The following is a 13,999-nucleotide window of genomic DNA, read 5'->3' on the forward strand; positions in this document are numbered from 1 at the left end:
GTGCCCGGCTGGAGTAAGTGAGGTTGTGAAGCCCTTCCCAGCTGGAGAAATCAGAGAAACAATGTTTGATTTCCGCTGACATTTCGGAGTCGGCTTTTTTGGTTTCATCTCCGTTTCCCCCCTCCGGAGGGGGCCACGCTTTGCTTTCTCTTCTCTTTCGGAGCAGCAAAACTCCCTCTCTCGGTTTTCTCTCAGGGTGCCCAGGAGTGAGCTCTGGCCTCTGTGGGTTTTGTTTTAAGAAGAGCCAAGTGCTTCTTCAAACAACCTCCCAGCGCAGTGCCTGCGGGCAGCCAGGAGCTGCAGGCTCCTGCATCCCTGCTCTGCCACTGCTGCCACCCCTGCCTGGGTTAGGGTACCCCGACCTGGGGAGGGAGATGCTGGGAACAAAACCAAGGAACATAAGGAAAGGCTCAGGGCACTGCCTGGGGCTCTTCCTCTCTCTGCAGGGTTGAAGCTTCACAGTGGGGAAGATGCCAGGAGCGGGTGCTGCCAGAGAGACCGCGGTGCCAGGCAGGGCATCCTGCATGGCACTACGTGCCAATAGCCCCTCAACGCCACCTCCCTGGGCAGCGTGCACCAGCACACCCTAGCGCTGCTCCCTGACCGAGGCCAGGTCCCATACCTCAATCCATAGTGGGAGAAGGTCCTATCAACTGGGAGCCCTTGGTGGTGAGACGACAGTGAAGGCTTTGCAGCCCGGCACTCACCTGCAGCAGCCCCCAGAGCATCACCGTTTGGCATGCGGTTGTCCTGGTGTGACCCCACAGCGCAGCCCTCTGCATCCCCAAACCCTCCCCACTTGGCTTTACAGCAGCTGTTGCCTCGGCATGGACCTTGCTAATGAATTTGGGAGGGATTTTCTGGCCTGAACACATGTGAGAAACAAGGAGATGTTATGTGGAGGGGTGCGGGCAGGCGGACAGCGGCGGGGCAGGCATCGGGGGACTCGCCGCAGGGGGTACATGCATGGGAAGAAGTTCAGCCCCATACACAGGCAGGGAGATGTCATTGAGCCCCTCTGTAATTGCATTATGAACACATAGCTAGAAACAGCACCGTGATTAAAATCAGCTATGTAAGGCACAGGGCTGGATCTGTGCCCTGAGGGACTCACACTGTGGGATGCACCACTGAGACATACTTGCAGCTCCCATTTATCACCCCTGTATTTACAACCCTGTGCCCCACGCGGCACAGATCATGGCACTAGATGGGTCAAATCCTGTGTTTTGGACTCAGGTTGTGGTTTTGCACGTAGCCACGGAAATGGGGAGGATGCCCCCAATATGGGAGCTGCAGCACAAGGAAATCAGTGTGGTCCCACTGCCCAGTCCTTCCCAGGGAAGCTGGAAGAGACATGAGTCAGGGAGCAGAGATGGCAGCTTTTCCATGAAGAAAAACCCGGGGAGGGGTGCTCGGTGCAGATCCTGACACTGGACATGTGCCCAGCATGGGTTAGCAGCTGGGATGGGGACAGAGGACTTTGGGGTGACCACTTGCAGCCACTTTCCTGCTCTCAGCCTCCCAGAGCCAGGCTGCTGGGGAGGAGCCGTGCTACCCATGCCTGGGTGAGAAGCGTCCCTGTGCTGTGGGGAAGGGGATGCTCAGGGTCCAGCCAGGCTGTGTGCAGGGATGGAGACAATGGGGAGGCAGTGTGGCCCTGCTGGACAGGAGGAACATGGGAATGTCACCGGCCTCGTCCTGCTGTGGTCAGGCCAAGCCTTCCCGGAGAGCCAGAAAATCCAGCCCTGGCTCCCTAATGGGGCTCAAATGGATGATGCTGGGGAGCAGCCAAACCCCAGGCTGCGGTGCTGAGTGCTGGAGAGGTGAGTGGAGCAGCCCATAGCTTGTCCTTTGAGTTTCCTCCTGGCTGGGAGTGATTAGGAATGGAAGTTACTACTTACATATTTGCCCAAAAATATTTTTGAGATGGGGGATTGCGTGCAGGCTGGGATGGGACAGGTTTTGGGAGAGGGTCAATATGATGGGGGTCTTCTTTTGCATGGGGGCATAACAGCCCTTTTTGGGAGAGGGATAAAGGCTGAGCCGCTCACTCTGAGCAGCTTCATGGCAGCAGTGGATGGACAGCTACTGCAGGGAAGGGTTGAGGGGGAAAGGGTTAAAGCCCCCGGCTCCAGCACAAGTTGCACTAATACCCAGGGTGCCTGGGAAGGTTGAAGGCTTCCCCAAATACCACTGGGCTTTGGCTGGAGCCCAATGGGGCTGACTTCATCCAGCTGAAATGTATTATTATGGCCAGGCAGGGAATTTGCTGTGGGGTTTCGGGGGAACTGGGTGCAGGGTGGAGTGTGCTGAGCATCCAGACCCTGTGCTTGCTGGCTGCTGTTGCAGGATGAGGGCTCTCCACCCTCCTGCATCACTCCTTGGTTTGATGACAAGCTGAAGGGACACACTGTGGGTGCCAGGGAGGGGACCAACATGAGCTCCTGCCCAAAGGCACACTGGATGGGCAAGAACCACTGCCATGGTCAGGCCTGGGGATGCAGCACCCCTGCTTGGCTCTCTGTTGCAGCCCTGCTTAACCAGCCCTGTTTCAAAGCGTCTTTCCAAAGAGAATCACTTTTGGCAGCCCTTAGGCAATGGCAGGTCTCTGCTGACCTGCTCCAGCGCTGGCATCTGTTATGGCTGTCACTGTCCTCTCCTGCTGTCACCCTGCTGTGTCCCCGCCAGCGAAAATCTGCCTCCCTGTGCAACAGTTTGTGATGGCCCCTACAACTTTGGCTTTTCCTTTGTGAACTGGCTCTGTGCCCTTCTCTGCTGCTCCTGGTTTAGCCCAGGGGGCTGGAGGTTGGGGTTTTGGAGATCCCTGCCTGAGCAGCCCGGAGTGATGGGTCCAGAAGCGCGCCCGCAGCATCAGCCCATGGAAAGATGGGGTGACACAGCCATGGTCCTGCAGGAGGGGACAGCTGTCCATGGCAGGAATATCCCAAGCCCTGCTGCTGAGCGCCTGTGGAGGAGGGCAGTGGAGTGGTACCCCCACCATGGCTGCAGCATCTGCCATGGGCATAAGCCCCCCCCCCAGAGTCATAGAATCACAGAATGGTCTGGGTTGGAAGGGACCTTAAAGCTCACCCAGTTCCAACCCCCTGGCATGGGCAGGGACACTTTCCACTAGAGCAGGTTGCTCCAAGCCCCTGTGTCCAACCTGGCCTTAAACACTCCCAGGGATGGGGCAGCCACAGCTTCTCTGGGCACCCTGTGCCAGTGCCTCAGCACTCTCATAGTGAAGAATTTCTTTCTAACATCCAATCTAAATGTCCCCTCTTTCAGTTTAAAGCCTTTCTTCTTTGTCCTGTCACTACACGCCCTTGTAAAAAGTCCCTCTCCAGCTTTCTTGAAGCCCCCTTAGGCACTGGAAGGGGGCTACAGCCCCATCCCAAGGGTCACGGGACTGACAGGTTGGGTCTCAGTGAAGACACAGGCAGGGGTACGTGTCCTCGAGGGCTGTCAGCGCACAGCAGCAGTGAGACGGGGACATCATATCCCCAACCCTACCGCCGAGAGGCCGCGGTGATGGGCGCGGAGCAGCATCCAGCCTCTCTACCTGCATCCCCCGGGCCGGGCCGCTCCGGCGGCAGAGGGCAGCAGGCCACCAGGTACCCAGCGACACGCGTGGCTTCATCCCCTCTACTCCTCCCTCCCTCCAGGGGGTGGTCCCGTCGGGGCCGGGCTGGACGGGGCGGGGGGGCTCCAGCGGCGGAGGCGGCCCCGAGGCCGCGCCCGCTTAAAAGGCGTCGGTGCGGTCGGGACGGGGCGCTAGGACCGGTCTGCGTTCAGGTAAGCTCGGCTCGGCCACTGGGGAGTGCACCCCGGGGATCCCCCTCCTCTGCCCCTGGGGGGACTCGCTCGGAGGGGGGCTGAGCTGTGCTGTGGTTGGGGATCACCCCTGATCACCTCTCTGCTCTCCGCAGGTGCAAAGATGGGGTGCTTCACTTTTATCAAGGTCATGATGGTCCTCTTCAACCTGATCATATTCGTAAGTGCGACTCAGCTGATGTCTCTGCCGCGGGGGGACCCGAGCCTGGCGGCTTCCTCCCCCCGGGAAACTGGGATGAAGGGCTGGGGACTGCGAGAGCAGATCCTAGAGAGAACCCTGAACCCGGTGTGGGGTGGGGAAAGCCATCCCCTGTGAGCTCTCCTGCCCCTCCATGTCCCCTCCTGTGGGAAACAGAGCAGGGGATGTGGGTCCCTGTAGGACTTGTCCTCCTGGGACCCTGGCGGGGTGAGAGATCTGGGCTCTGGCCCCGAGCTGGGGACTAAAGCCCTTGGGCTTGCAGGGGTCTTGCTCCAGTGGTGTGTCCAGTGCTGGCCAAAGCCCAGGGGACCATGCTGGGCTCAGGGGATAGTGGCTGTTGCATCAGCCACCCATGTCCTTCCTTGTGCTGAAGCTCTGGCGAGGGGTGCAGTGTGCCCCAGAGCAGGGAGATTTGCTGGGGCGCTGCCTGTAGGGGAGCAGCCCATGTGTGTTACACTGACCAGCAATGCTGGAGGTCTCCAAATATCCCAACTCCTTTCCAGTGTCGGGATATTGAGAGTTTCCAGAGCACATATAGCCTCTGCTCCCACCCAGGGCTAAAAGGTAGTGGGGCTCCAAGAGCTACCCTGGCTCTGCAAGAGCAATGGAGCCAGCTGGAAGGGGCTGTGGTAGGATAAAGCCTTAGGAAGGGGGATTGCAGAGCCTCCAGGCTTGCCCTGGTGAAGCATTGCTGCCTTAACGCTCCTGCCAGGACTTGGGGAAGGTGGAGCGGGTGGAGGGCAGGGCTGGGGCAGGCTGGAAGCAGCCCTGACCTGACCTTGCCAGGGGTATGTGATCCTCCGGGGCTCACACTTGCTCAGCCGCTCCCCCATGTAAGTGGGCAGCTTCGCTGGATGGAGGAATTCATGGCAGTATGATGCTGGCCAGCATCTGAGCTGGAAATGTGGGTCCCTCTGGGGCTAGAGGGTGGCCGGTGACGCTACTGGCTTGGCTGCCCTGAATAGGGGGAACTGTGACACCACAGCTGGGAATGTGCTTGTTGTGGGGTGTGTTTCGGGATCCTGATCCATCCGGCCACCCCAAGTGTGTGGCAGCAACACCCCAAGCTGCCCTCTGTGGCCACAAAGTATTGCTTTGGTACAGCAAAAACTTGCAAAGGGGAGAAATACCTGTGCCAGGACCTTCCCCAAATCACACATCTCTGCCTGTGCCAGGACCTTCCCCAAATCACACATCTCTGCCTGCCTGGGAGCTGACATTGTCTTTCTCCTCCCAGCTTGCTGGTGGGACCCTCCTGGGAGTTGGCATCTGGGTCACAGTGGATGGACAGTCGTTCCTGGATATATTTGGGACAATCTCCTCCAGCATCCTGCAGATTGTGAATGTGGGCTACTTCCTCATTGTCGTCGGTGCCATCCTGCTGGTGATTGGCTTCCTCGGGTGCTACGGCGCACAGAAGGAGAGCAAATGTCTCCTGATGATGGTATGGACCTGACTTGTCTCCTTATCAAGTCTCATTTGAGCTTGTCCTCTGATGGGGGAGATCTGAGGGGCAGATTTTTCCATGGAGATGTGCTCCTTGGATGTTCCCATGTGGCAGGAGGCTGGGTGGCCTTTGGAAAGGCAGTGCTGGACCTAAAGTCTGCCCTGGGTAAGGGTGAAAGGAAGCAGAAGCTGGTGCTGAGCAGAGGTCTCTTTTGGAGTATGTCCAGAGAGATCAGCCCCATGCAGAAGGCTGGAGTATCCCAAGGTTGTGCTGCTCCTGCCCTGGGGCAGAGCTGAAGGCAATGAGACAGGGCTTAAGCCCTGAGGTAGTGTCCTGTGGCCCTTGGGAAGCCTGGGGGGACAGTGGTCTCTGGCTGTTGCTCTGACCTCCTTCTCCTTGCTGTATTCTAGTTCTTCACAGTGGTGCTGATCATCTTCATTGCTGAAGTTGCTGTTGCCGTGGTGGCTCTGGTCTACACAGGCGTTGTAAGTAACATATCTGAGGCTTGGATTGGGCTGATCTGGGACCCATTCCTATCCCTTGGGGAAACAGGAGGCACTGGGTCTGGTGGTGCTGCCCATGGATGGAGAAGCTGAGAGGTGGGCACTGCTGCTGGAGGAAGGGATGCTGGACCCTGTTGGCACCAGCTATGTGGGCAAGGTGGGACAGCCTGGCTGGGGCGAAGGTGGTGGAAACAGGGATTCCCATTGCCCTAAAGAAATGAGGGTTATGGTCCGAGTTTTGCCCTCCTCTTTCTTTCAAATGCCTTAAGCTAGTACCAGCCTTGACACCTCTCCACCTCTGATGGTAGGAGCCACTTTGGAGAGGAAGTCCCTAATGCTTCATGCTCAAACTCACCCCCTTATTAGACACCTGAGAAACCAGCTGGGGAGAAAGGTGACTGCCTCATTGGGCACTGGAGAAGTCAACCGCAGAGCAAACATCATTCCTGGCTCCCTCAGTTGTGCTGCTTATCAGATGACTCACTGGTCATAAGTGCCATAAAATACTGGTTAGTGGGGAAGGGGCCAAGCTGTCCTCAGGCCAAAGGGATGTGATGTGACGTGCTCCTGGCCGTGCTGGGCCTGGTTGGTCTCCTCCCCATAGGCTGAGACCAATATGGGGGATCTTAGCTCTGTGATGCTCCCCAGAACCTTCTCTGATGGTGTTTCTCTGCCTCTTCTTCCAGGCAGAGGCGCTGCTGACAGCTGTGGTGACCCCTCTCCTGAAGCAAAAGTATGGGGTGGATGAGAGCTTCACACACATTTGGAATCTCACCATGACGGAGGTGCGCTGAGCGCTGGGGCCCCCATCTCTGGGTCAGGATGCTCCCAGCATGGCTTGGTGGTGCAAACCTGGGTTTTGGGATGGGCAATTCCCATTCTGGGATGGGAATGGGGACACCATCATGAACCTGGATGTGCTGAGCTGTCACCTCCCATCAGCTTCTCTGGGATCTGCCACCTGGGTCCTTTGCCTGGGACCTGGGCCCTTTGCCTGGGACCTGCCCGCTTGGGATCTAGTGGTCCCATGGCTGAGGGGAGAGCTGTACATGCTGGAGTGTGGGCAAAATCCTGGTCCCAAGAAGGCCATTGAACACCAGGGTTGAGCTGGGTAACCCCCTCCATGGGGCAGTGGTGTCCAGACCTGGACACCAGGAGGGAGACCTGCAGGATGCTCTCCCCATCCTTTCCTCTCTCTCCTTCTTAGGTCCATTGCTGTGGCCTGAGTAACTACACAGATTTCAACGACTCCGTCTGGTATAACACACATGGAACCTACCCGGAGCCCTGCTGTAATGACACACAGACCTGCACCTACGCGGCTGCTGCAAAAAGCAATGTCACGGTATGGATGCACCAGCAGCTCTTCTCTTCTGGCAGAGCCTGGTTTGGGGTGTGCCTTGGCATGGGGCAGGAGACCTGTCCTGTAGCTCCAGCCCCAGCTTGGGACATGGTGGTCCCATGGGCCTTAAGTCCTGGGAGATGCCTGGTGGAGACAAGCAAAGATGCTGCCATTGCTCTGGTCCGAAGGGGAGCTCTGCGGCAGGGTGGCATGCCTGGAGCCAAGCATGAATTCAGGCACCACTCTTGGTTTTTGTGTGATTTCCCTGCCTCTTCCCCTCCTTTCTGCCCCCAATACTGTGGTTTGGCCTGAGAAGTGGCTGAGTTGCCCCCTGAAGCCCCCAGACCATCGCTATGTCCATACTGGAGAACTGTACCTCCCTTTCTGAGGCTGCTGTGCCCCAGCAGTTGGGGGATCGCCACCTCTTGCTCGCTCTTACCTGTGTATTTGCCTTCTGCAGGGTTGTTTCGATCAGATCTTGGAAGAAATCAGGGCCCATGGAGTTGTGGTGGGTGGCGTGGCAGCTGGCATCGCTGCCTTGGAGGTGAGTGCCTGAGCATCATTGTGCTGCCTCTTCCTTGTATCTGTGAGTGAGCAGTGGAGCTGGGACCAGCCTGGGTGATGAGCGGCTGCAGGGGGCTGGTGCAGCCCCATGGACCATCATCTGCCCCAGGGTGGCTACTGAGCCTTCGTCCATGGGTACACCCAACTCTTCCTCCTTGAGCGTGCTGGGGATGGATGCTACAGGCTGTGACCCAAACCCATGCTGGGTGGAGGGATGAGACAGCACGCACTTATGGATGCTGACTTTCTTTTCACCACTCCAGATTGCAGCCATGGTGGTTGCCATGTACCTGTACTGCCACCTGGACCAGAAATGACCCCACGAGGCAGGAGACGATCTGCCTCCCCACCGTGCCGGGGTGCTCCCGTGGCGTGCCGTGCTCTCCGGGGGACCCCATCGCTCCCTGGGCCTGATGCTGTCCTGTGCACTGTGATTTTGTAGCTGTGTTTTGATCTACTGAGCTGGGATCTGTAGAGTTTGTGTATATTTTTGTACTGATATGGCACACTGAGTCTGTACATAGTGATTTGGGGTGGTTTTTGAAGAGGGGGAAGCTGCTTGGTCTGTTTAGTTGATGCTGGAGAGAGATAAAGCAGCGCAGGGGCTGATCAGGGCTGCTGATCTGGCAGTGGCACAGCGATGCCTTGATAAACCCTTGCAGGCGGGTGCTGTGCCTTTCCCACGCCATCCTCACTGTGTCCCTAAGTGGGGGCTGGCCCTGGGGCTGCTCTGTGCCCCCTCATCGCTCCATTGAATCATAGAATCATTGTAGGTGGTAACTACACTTCATATGGGGATGTATCTACCCCTACACATGTTGTCACCTAAAGGAGGCACCGGCTGGTCTGTGCCCCTGCCCTGGCATGAAGACAGCCCTGTCAATCCCTGTCCCTGTGGTGGCCGGGGCTGCCCCCCCGTCACATCATGGCTGAGCCCTCTCCATGCTGTAAAGAAAACCAAATAAATTTTTCATCTTGGATACAATTCTGGAGCCGATCTTGATGCTGCTTCAATAAACAGCCTGTGCCTAGGGAGCACTGCAGGGTGAGGAGCTGCTTTGCCTTCCCCAACCCCAAGAGCCCCATGCAGGCAGCACAGCGCTGCCCGCAGCCTCTTCACCTGCTCCGGTGCTTGGAAACCAGCAGCCCCGTGTTTGTGCAACAGCCAGGGAGCGGCGGGGGCTACCATTAGCCTTGCAAACCAGCCCTGCCCTCCGCAACAGCCGCTGCTTGCTCAGCAACGCGGGTTCAGGGACTGAGCAACAGCCTGGCCTGAAAGGCAGGGTTGATTCTTGGGGGGGGGGGGGGGGGGGTGGTCTGGTGTCCTCATCAGCCCCAGGAACACCAAATGGGGTGGTACCCCCCGCAGCTCCATCTTCCAGCATCTCCATCGCCCAATGTTGTCCCACTGTGATGCACCCACAGTCCCCCTATGGGGGGTGATGGGCGGGTTTCCAGCCACCCTCTTCCCCAGCATTGCCCCCCCATTGCCTTTGGCACCACTCCACCTTAAGCATCCCCTTGCTGTGCCTCAGTTTCCCCATTTCATAGAATCAGAGAATGGTTTGGGTTGGAAAGGACCTTAGGATCATCTAGTTCCAACCCCCTGCCATGGGCAGGGACACCTCACACTGGGCCATGTCACGCAAGGCTCTGTCCAACCTGGCCTTGAACACTGCCAGGGATGGGGCATTTACCACTTCTCTGGGCAACCTGTGCCAGTGCCTCACCACCCTCACAGTAAAGAACAACTTCCTTATATCCAACCTGAACTTTCCCATACGTTTAAACCCATCACCCCTTGTCCTATTGCTACAGTCCCTGATGAAGAGTCCCTCTCTGGTGTCTTGCTCATTTCAACCATGAGGCCTAGGCAGGTGGTTTGGGGGTGGCTGTTCTGCTTCACCCCCTTTCTGCCATGAGGCTCTCCACCTTGCTGGCTGTGGGGCAGAGCGCTGTGGGGCGGTGGCAGTGAAGGACAGGGCGATAGGCAGTGGGGCAGGAGTCCAGTGTGCAAACATTCTCCCCATGCACTGCCTTGCTCCAGCACCCCCTTATCAGCTCCTGCACAGGGTACGGGGCTGCACCGGGGCACGGTTGCGGCCACTCAGGGTCCAGCACCTCGATGGCACCATCCAGCACCCAGCGCGATGTCAGGGGCAGCGGGGTGGCAGCAGGACAGGTGTGGGCATCTGCTCCCCACCTGGGTGACTCAGCCCCGGGGACATGGGTTCTGGCCCTGCCCCATGGCGAGGTGTGCGGGGAAGCTGCCATAAAACAGCCTTCTCTTCCTCCTCCTCCTCACTCGACACGTGAAAAACCAGGTTCTAACTGTAAACAGTGACCTCATGGGTGACGCCAAGGCTTTTATTCCTCTTTTCCCTCCCTGAGTACGCAGGAGCCCTTTGCTGCCCAAAGCCCATCCCAGACTTGGTGGCCTTCCTGGTTGTGGTGGCCAGGAGCTGGTTGTCTCTGAGCCAGGCACCGCTGGGCACATCTGGCCTGGCCTCATCCCTCTCTGCTCCTTCTTTTTGGGGCTGCCTTGCAAAGCAGGGTCCTGGCAAACACCCTGTGCCATCACCCCAGCAGAGTGCAGTGGGCTCGGGGTGATCCCTGGCTGGTTGTACGCTCCCAGCTTTACACCTCTTCCTGGCCGTGGGGTTTCCCCGCTCAGCGCAGGCCGTTTCTGCAGCACCGACTTCTGGAAATAGCTGCAACCACAAGCTTGGTGCCTCCCCTCCACCTGCTAGGGAAACCTGAAGGACCAGTTTCTCCTCCCGGATGCAATTCCTTCCCATCACCCTTCCCGGCTCTCGGTTCCCCTGGCAGCCGAAAGGGCAGCAGTGGGGCAATGGGGGGTAAGTCTGGCTGGTGCAGCCTTCCCTGTGCGCCCATTGTGCCACTTCCCTCTGTTTTCCACTGTCCAAGCACCTGTTGGAATCCACAGAGGAGACCTCATACCAGCTAGTCCCTCACCAGCCCCAGGATGCACCCAGCCCACCACCCCAAGTGGGTGCCACCAGGCATCTCTTCACTTTGTAACCCTTAGACTTGCTTGATCCCCTAGACTTGTGCCTTGCAGCACCCCAAAAAGCTGATAATTGTGCCATTGGAGAATGAGGCCAAAAAGTTCCCAGGGGCATACAGTAGCAAACACAAACTTCCTTATTGCTCCCCGATGAAGGTGTCTTCGGGCTTGAAGTGCCCGGCATGGCAGGGTGTGTGTGCTGGGATGACGGTGACTCTTTTCCACCCATAACACAGGGTGAGGGGACAGCAGGAGGGTAAAGTCTCCTGTAGCAGGGACTGCAGGCAAGTGAGCAGCACCCTGCTGCCTGCCAGAGCCACTGCTGTCTCTTTCCATGCACCCCCTTGTGCACCCCAGCCCACGGGTTGTGCCTTGCCCCATTCCACCATGGGCAATAGGCCCCTGTGAGGGTGACAACCAGCCTGGCCAGAAACCCTCTGGGTTTGGGAGAGCTGGTGGGAGTGAAGGTGGCTGAGGGAAGGGAAGGGAAGTGTGGCTGAGCCCAGGGGTGGATGAGCCCTTCTCCTGGGTTGGGTTTGCCCCTATCCTGGCTGAGGAAAGGATAAGGATGGTGCAGGGAGACCCAGTTGTGTGTGGGGTGGGTGGCAGCACAGCTGGGGTCACTCTTAGGGCTGGCTCAGCAAATGGACAGTGTTTGGTCCCTGTGATCTGGGATTTGGTTTGTATAGGGAAATGGGTGCATGCAGACCCCTGGAGCCACGGGAACAGTGTGGCGTCTCCAGCCTTATCCCATCTGCTGCAGCCCCACAAGTTCCCATGTGAGGTGGACCAGCCTAATGTCACCATATTCCCCACCCTGCAGCAGCCTTGGAACATCTCTCTGCTGGAAGCAGCCACTTTCGGAGCCCATGTGGGGAATTTCCCCACATGGTTGCGGAGCGGGATGGCTCAAGGACAAGCTGCTCCCTTGGAGGCAATAAGGAAGGGGCTGGTGTGTGTGCTGGAGGCTGGGTGGATCCAGATCCCCCATCACCCTCCTGTGGGCAGCATCCCCATGGGCACAGGGTGAGGAAAATGAGGAGCTGGAGCTCTACAGGGAAGGCAGATCTATGAAGAGCTGCCTTTCTCCCCCCAGCAGCCCCTTGATGTGCCTTTGTACCCATTGCTCTGCCACGATGGACGCCGCGCACCAGCCACAGTCCCAGGAGATTTACAGGGTGTGTTTGCCACCAGCATTGCCTGTTCTGGGGCACAATGGGCAAACCCCTGCCTGGCAGGGAGTGATTTGGGACACGAGCTGCCCTCTGCCTCCTGGGAACTGGTGTTGGTGGGGGGACAGGGTTATCATGAGAGGGAGGAGGAATCACAGCTCTTTAGGTTTGTGCTGATAAAGGGAGTGAATGGGAAGCAAAAGCCAACTCATCCATCGTCAGCTGCCCAAGGAGTGCCCACTGCGTGGGATTTTCCCCCACCCACCGTAACAGCCTGGCCATGACGTTCATGGATCCGGCAGGAGAGGACGTCCTCGAAGGGCATGGGCTGGCCCGGGGGGAAGAAGGGAGGCACTGCACCCTTTTCCCAGCACAGCCTTCCTCCCTGGCTTCCCTTCTCCTCCTCCTCCCTGCCCCAGAGATAAACCATGCTGGGTGCCCACCCAGCCCCAAGGATGCTTTCTAGGCAGCTCTGTGTCCTGGTTATTTGTCGAGATATCAGAGGAGGTGTTCGAAGGGCTATTCAAACGCAGCAGGCAGGAGCTGACATTGAACGTGATGTGTTAATCATTAACGTTGATGCCAAGCAGGCACCACGTTATATACCATCGTAATAACCATCACAGGAACAATTCTAGGGATCCAGTTGAAGATTAATTTGCTGCTGGGCTTTGTTGGGTGCGGGCACAGGAGGTGGCAGCAGGGAATGGCGACAGGGATGGGCTGGGCACAGCCAGGACCAGGGGGAGAAGCCAGGCAGAGCCCCTTGGGCACCTTGGTGTGACAGGGCTCTTTATAATGCAGAAGGTGTTGAAATTTGGGGATCAGCACCCTGAGCCGGATGGAGGTGGCCTGGGCACAGCGTCACTGCCTCCCTCCCGCACAGCGATGGGGATGCGGCCAGCACGCCCTAGGCACTGAGATTGCTCCATCCCACAGGCTGTTGTTCTGGAGGACAGTGGCTGGAGGGTGCTTCCCTCTATCTGTGGGACACGAGGAAATGGATGTGCCATGGGAAGGGCCAGCATGGACCTTGTTTCCCACATCGCAGCCCATCATCGGAGCACAGGCACTCCCTGCCCCTCCGGCACAGAGATCCCCACTGGAAAAGCATAATGCATAAAAATAACCACGGCCAGGATTTATGCAAAATTCCCCTCCTCCCCCAAGCTCTGGAAAGGTCAAGTTTCGTGCCAAGGCTATTTTGCCTTTGTTTAATTATCAGCCAGCTCCCGGGACGTGGAGCAGCCCGGACAGGTTCTCTTTTGTACGGCTGCACAAAGCCAGGAGGCCGGGCTGCAGGGGGCAAGGGAGACCTGGGAACCCACAACTTGGGCACCGTGTGCTCAAACGGGTGCCACATGGGGCCAAGCTTAAACCATGACACCATGGGAGACAGCAGGTTGGGCTTCCAAGGGAGGGCAGGCAATGGGATAGTTGTCCAGCCAGCTCTGGACACCCAGGAATGCTCCAGCACCAGTGGGTGAGCTGGGAAGTGAGCAGGATGGGAAGTGAGCAGGACCCTGGGAAAGGGCAGGAAGTGGAGTGAACTGGCTTCTCTAACAAGCTCACCAGGACTAAGCCCCTTCAGGCAATGAATCTCGGCATCATTATCACCCAGAGGTAACGCACTGAAATTCTCCATCAGCCTGGCACATGCACTCCCCTTCAAGGGGGTGAACCTGCTTTTAGCATCGTCTCTCCATTTCAGGAGGAAAATCCTGTAAATACTGGCTCCTCGAGGTGGGCATGAAGTGGTGGGTCTCAAACCCCAGCCCACACCACCCACAGGCATCAGTCACAGCGCCCTGGCAGGGCTCAGTGCCGCAGCGTTTTGCCTCAGCAGGAGGTGGATGCAGATGCTGCCGGGAGGTGAGATTCACTCGGCACTGCCAACAAAGCCTCTG

The 13,999-nt window shown here is 57.9% G+C and overlaps 1 protein-coding gene across 1 annotated transcript; it reads left to right on the plus strand.

Annotated features, from left to right (window-relative positions):
* Positions 1-3,752: 3,752 nt before the first annotated feature.
* On the plus strand, positions 3,753-8,877 carry TSPAN1 (tetraspanin 1). Its single transcript, XM_030494266.1, has 8 exons — positions 3,753-3,798; positions 3,933-3,997; positions 5,274-5,480; positions 5,894-5,968; positions 6,673-6,771; positions 7,194-7,331; positions 7,789-7,872; positions 8,156-8,877. Exons 2-8 carry the CDS (start codon positions 3,941-3,943, stop codon positions 8,207-8,209), a joined length of 714 nt encoding a protein of 237 aa, XP_030350126.1. The 5' UTR covers positions 3,753-3,798; positions 3,933-3,940; the 3' UTR covers positions 8,210-8,877.
* Positions 8,878-13,999: the final 5,122 nt, after the last annotated feature.

This window comes from Strigops habroptila, chromosome 8 (genome assembly GCF_004027225.2).
Source record: "Strigops habroptila isolate Jane chromosome 8, bStrHab1.2.pri, whole genome shotgun sequence".
Taxonomy (NCBI): Eukaryota; Metazoa; Chordata; class Aves; order Psittaciformes; family Psittacidae; genus Strigops; species Strigops habroptila.

Bases quoted from the DNA above. Each gene is read 5' to 3' on its own strand.
- TSPAN1 (XM_030494266.1), top strand. From the start codon at position 3,941: ATGGGGTGCTTCACTTTTATCAAGGTCATGATGGTCCTCTTCAACCTG. The intron at 3,998-5,273 runs GTAAGTGCGACT...TTCTCCTCCCAG, and splicing joins TCTTCAACCTGATCATATTC to CTTGCTGGTGGGACCCTCCT. The intron at 7,873-8,155 runs GTGAGTGCCTGA...TCACCACTCCAG, and splicing joins CTGGCATCGCTGCCTTGGAG to ATTGCAGCCATGGTGGTTGC.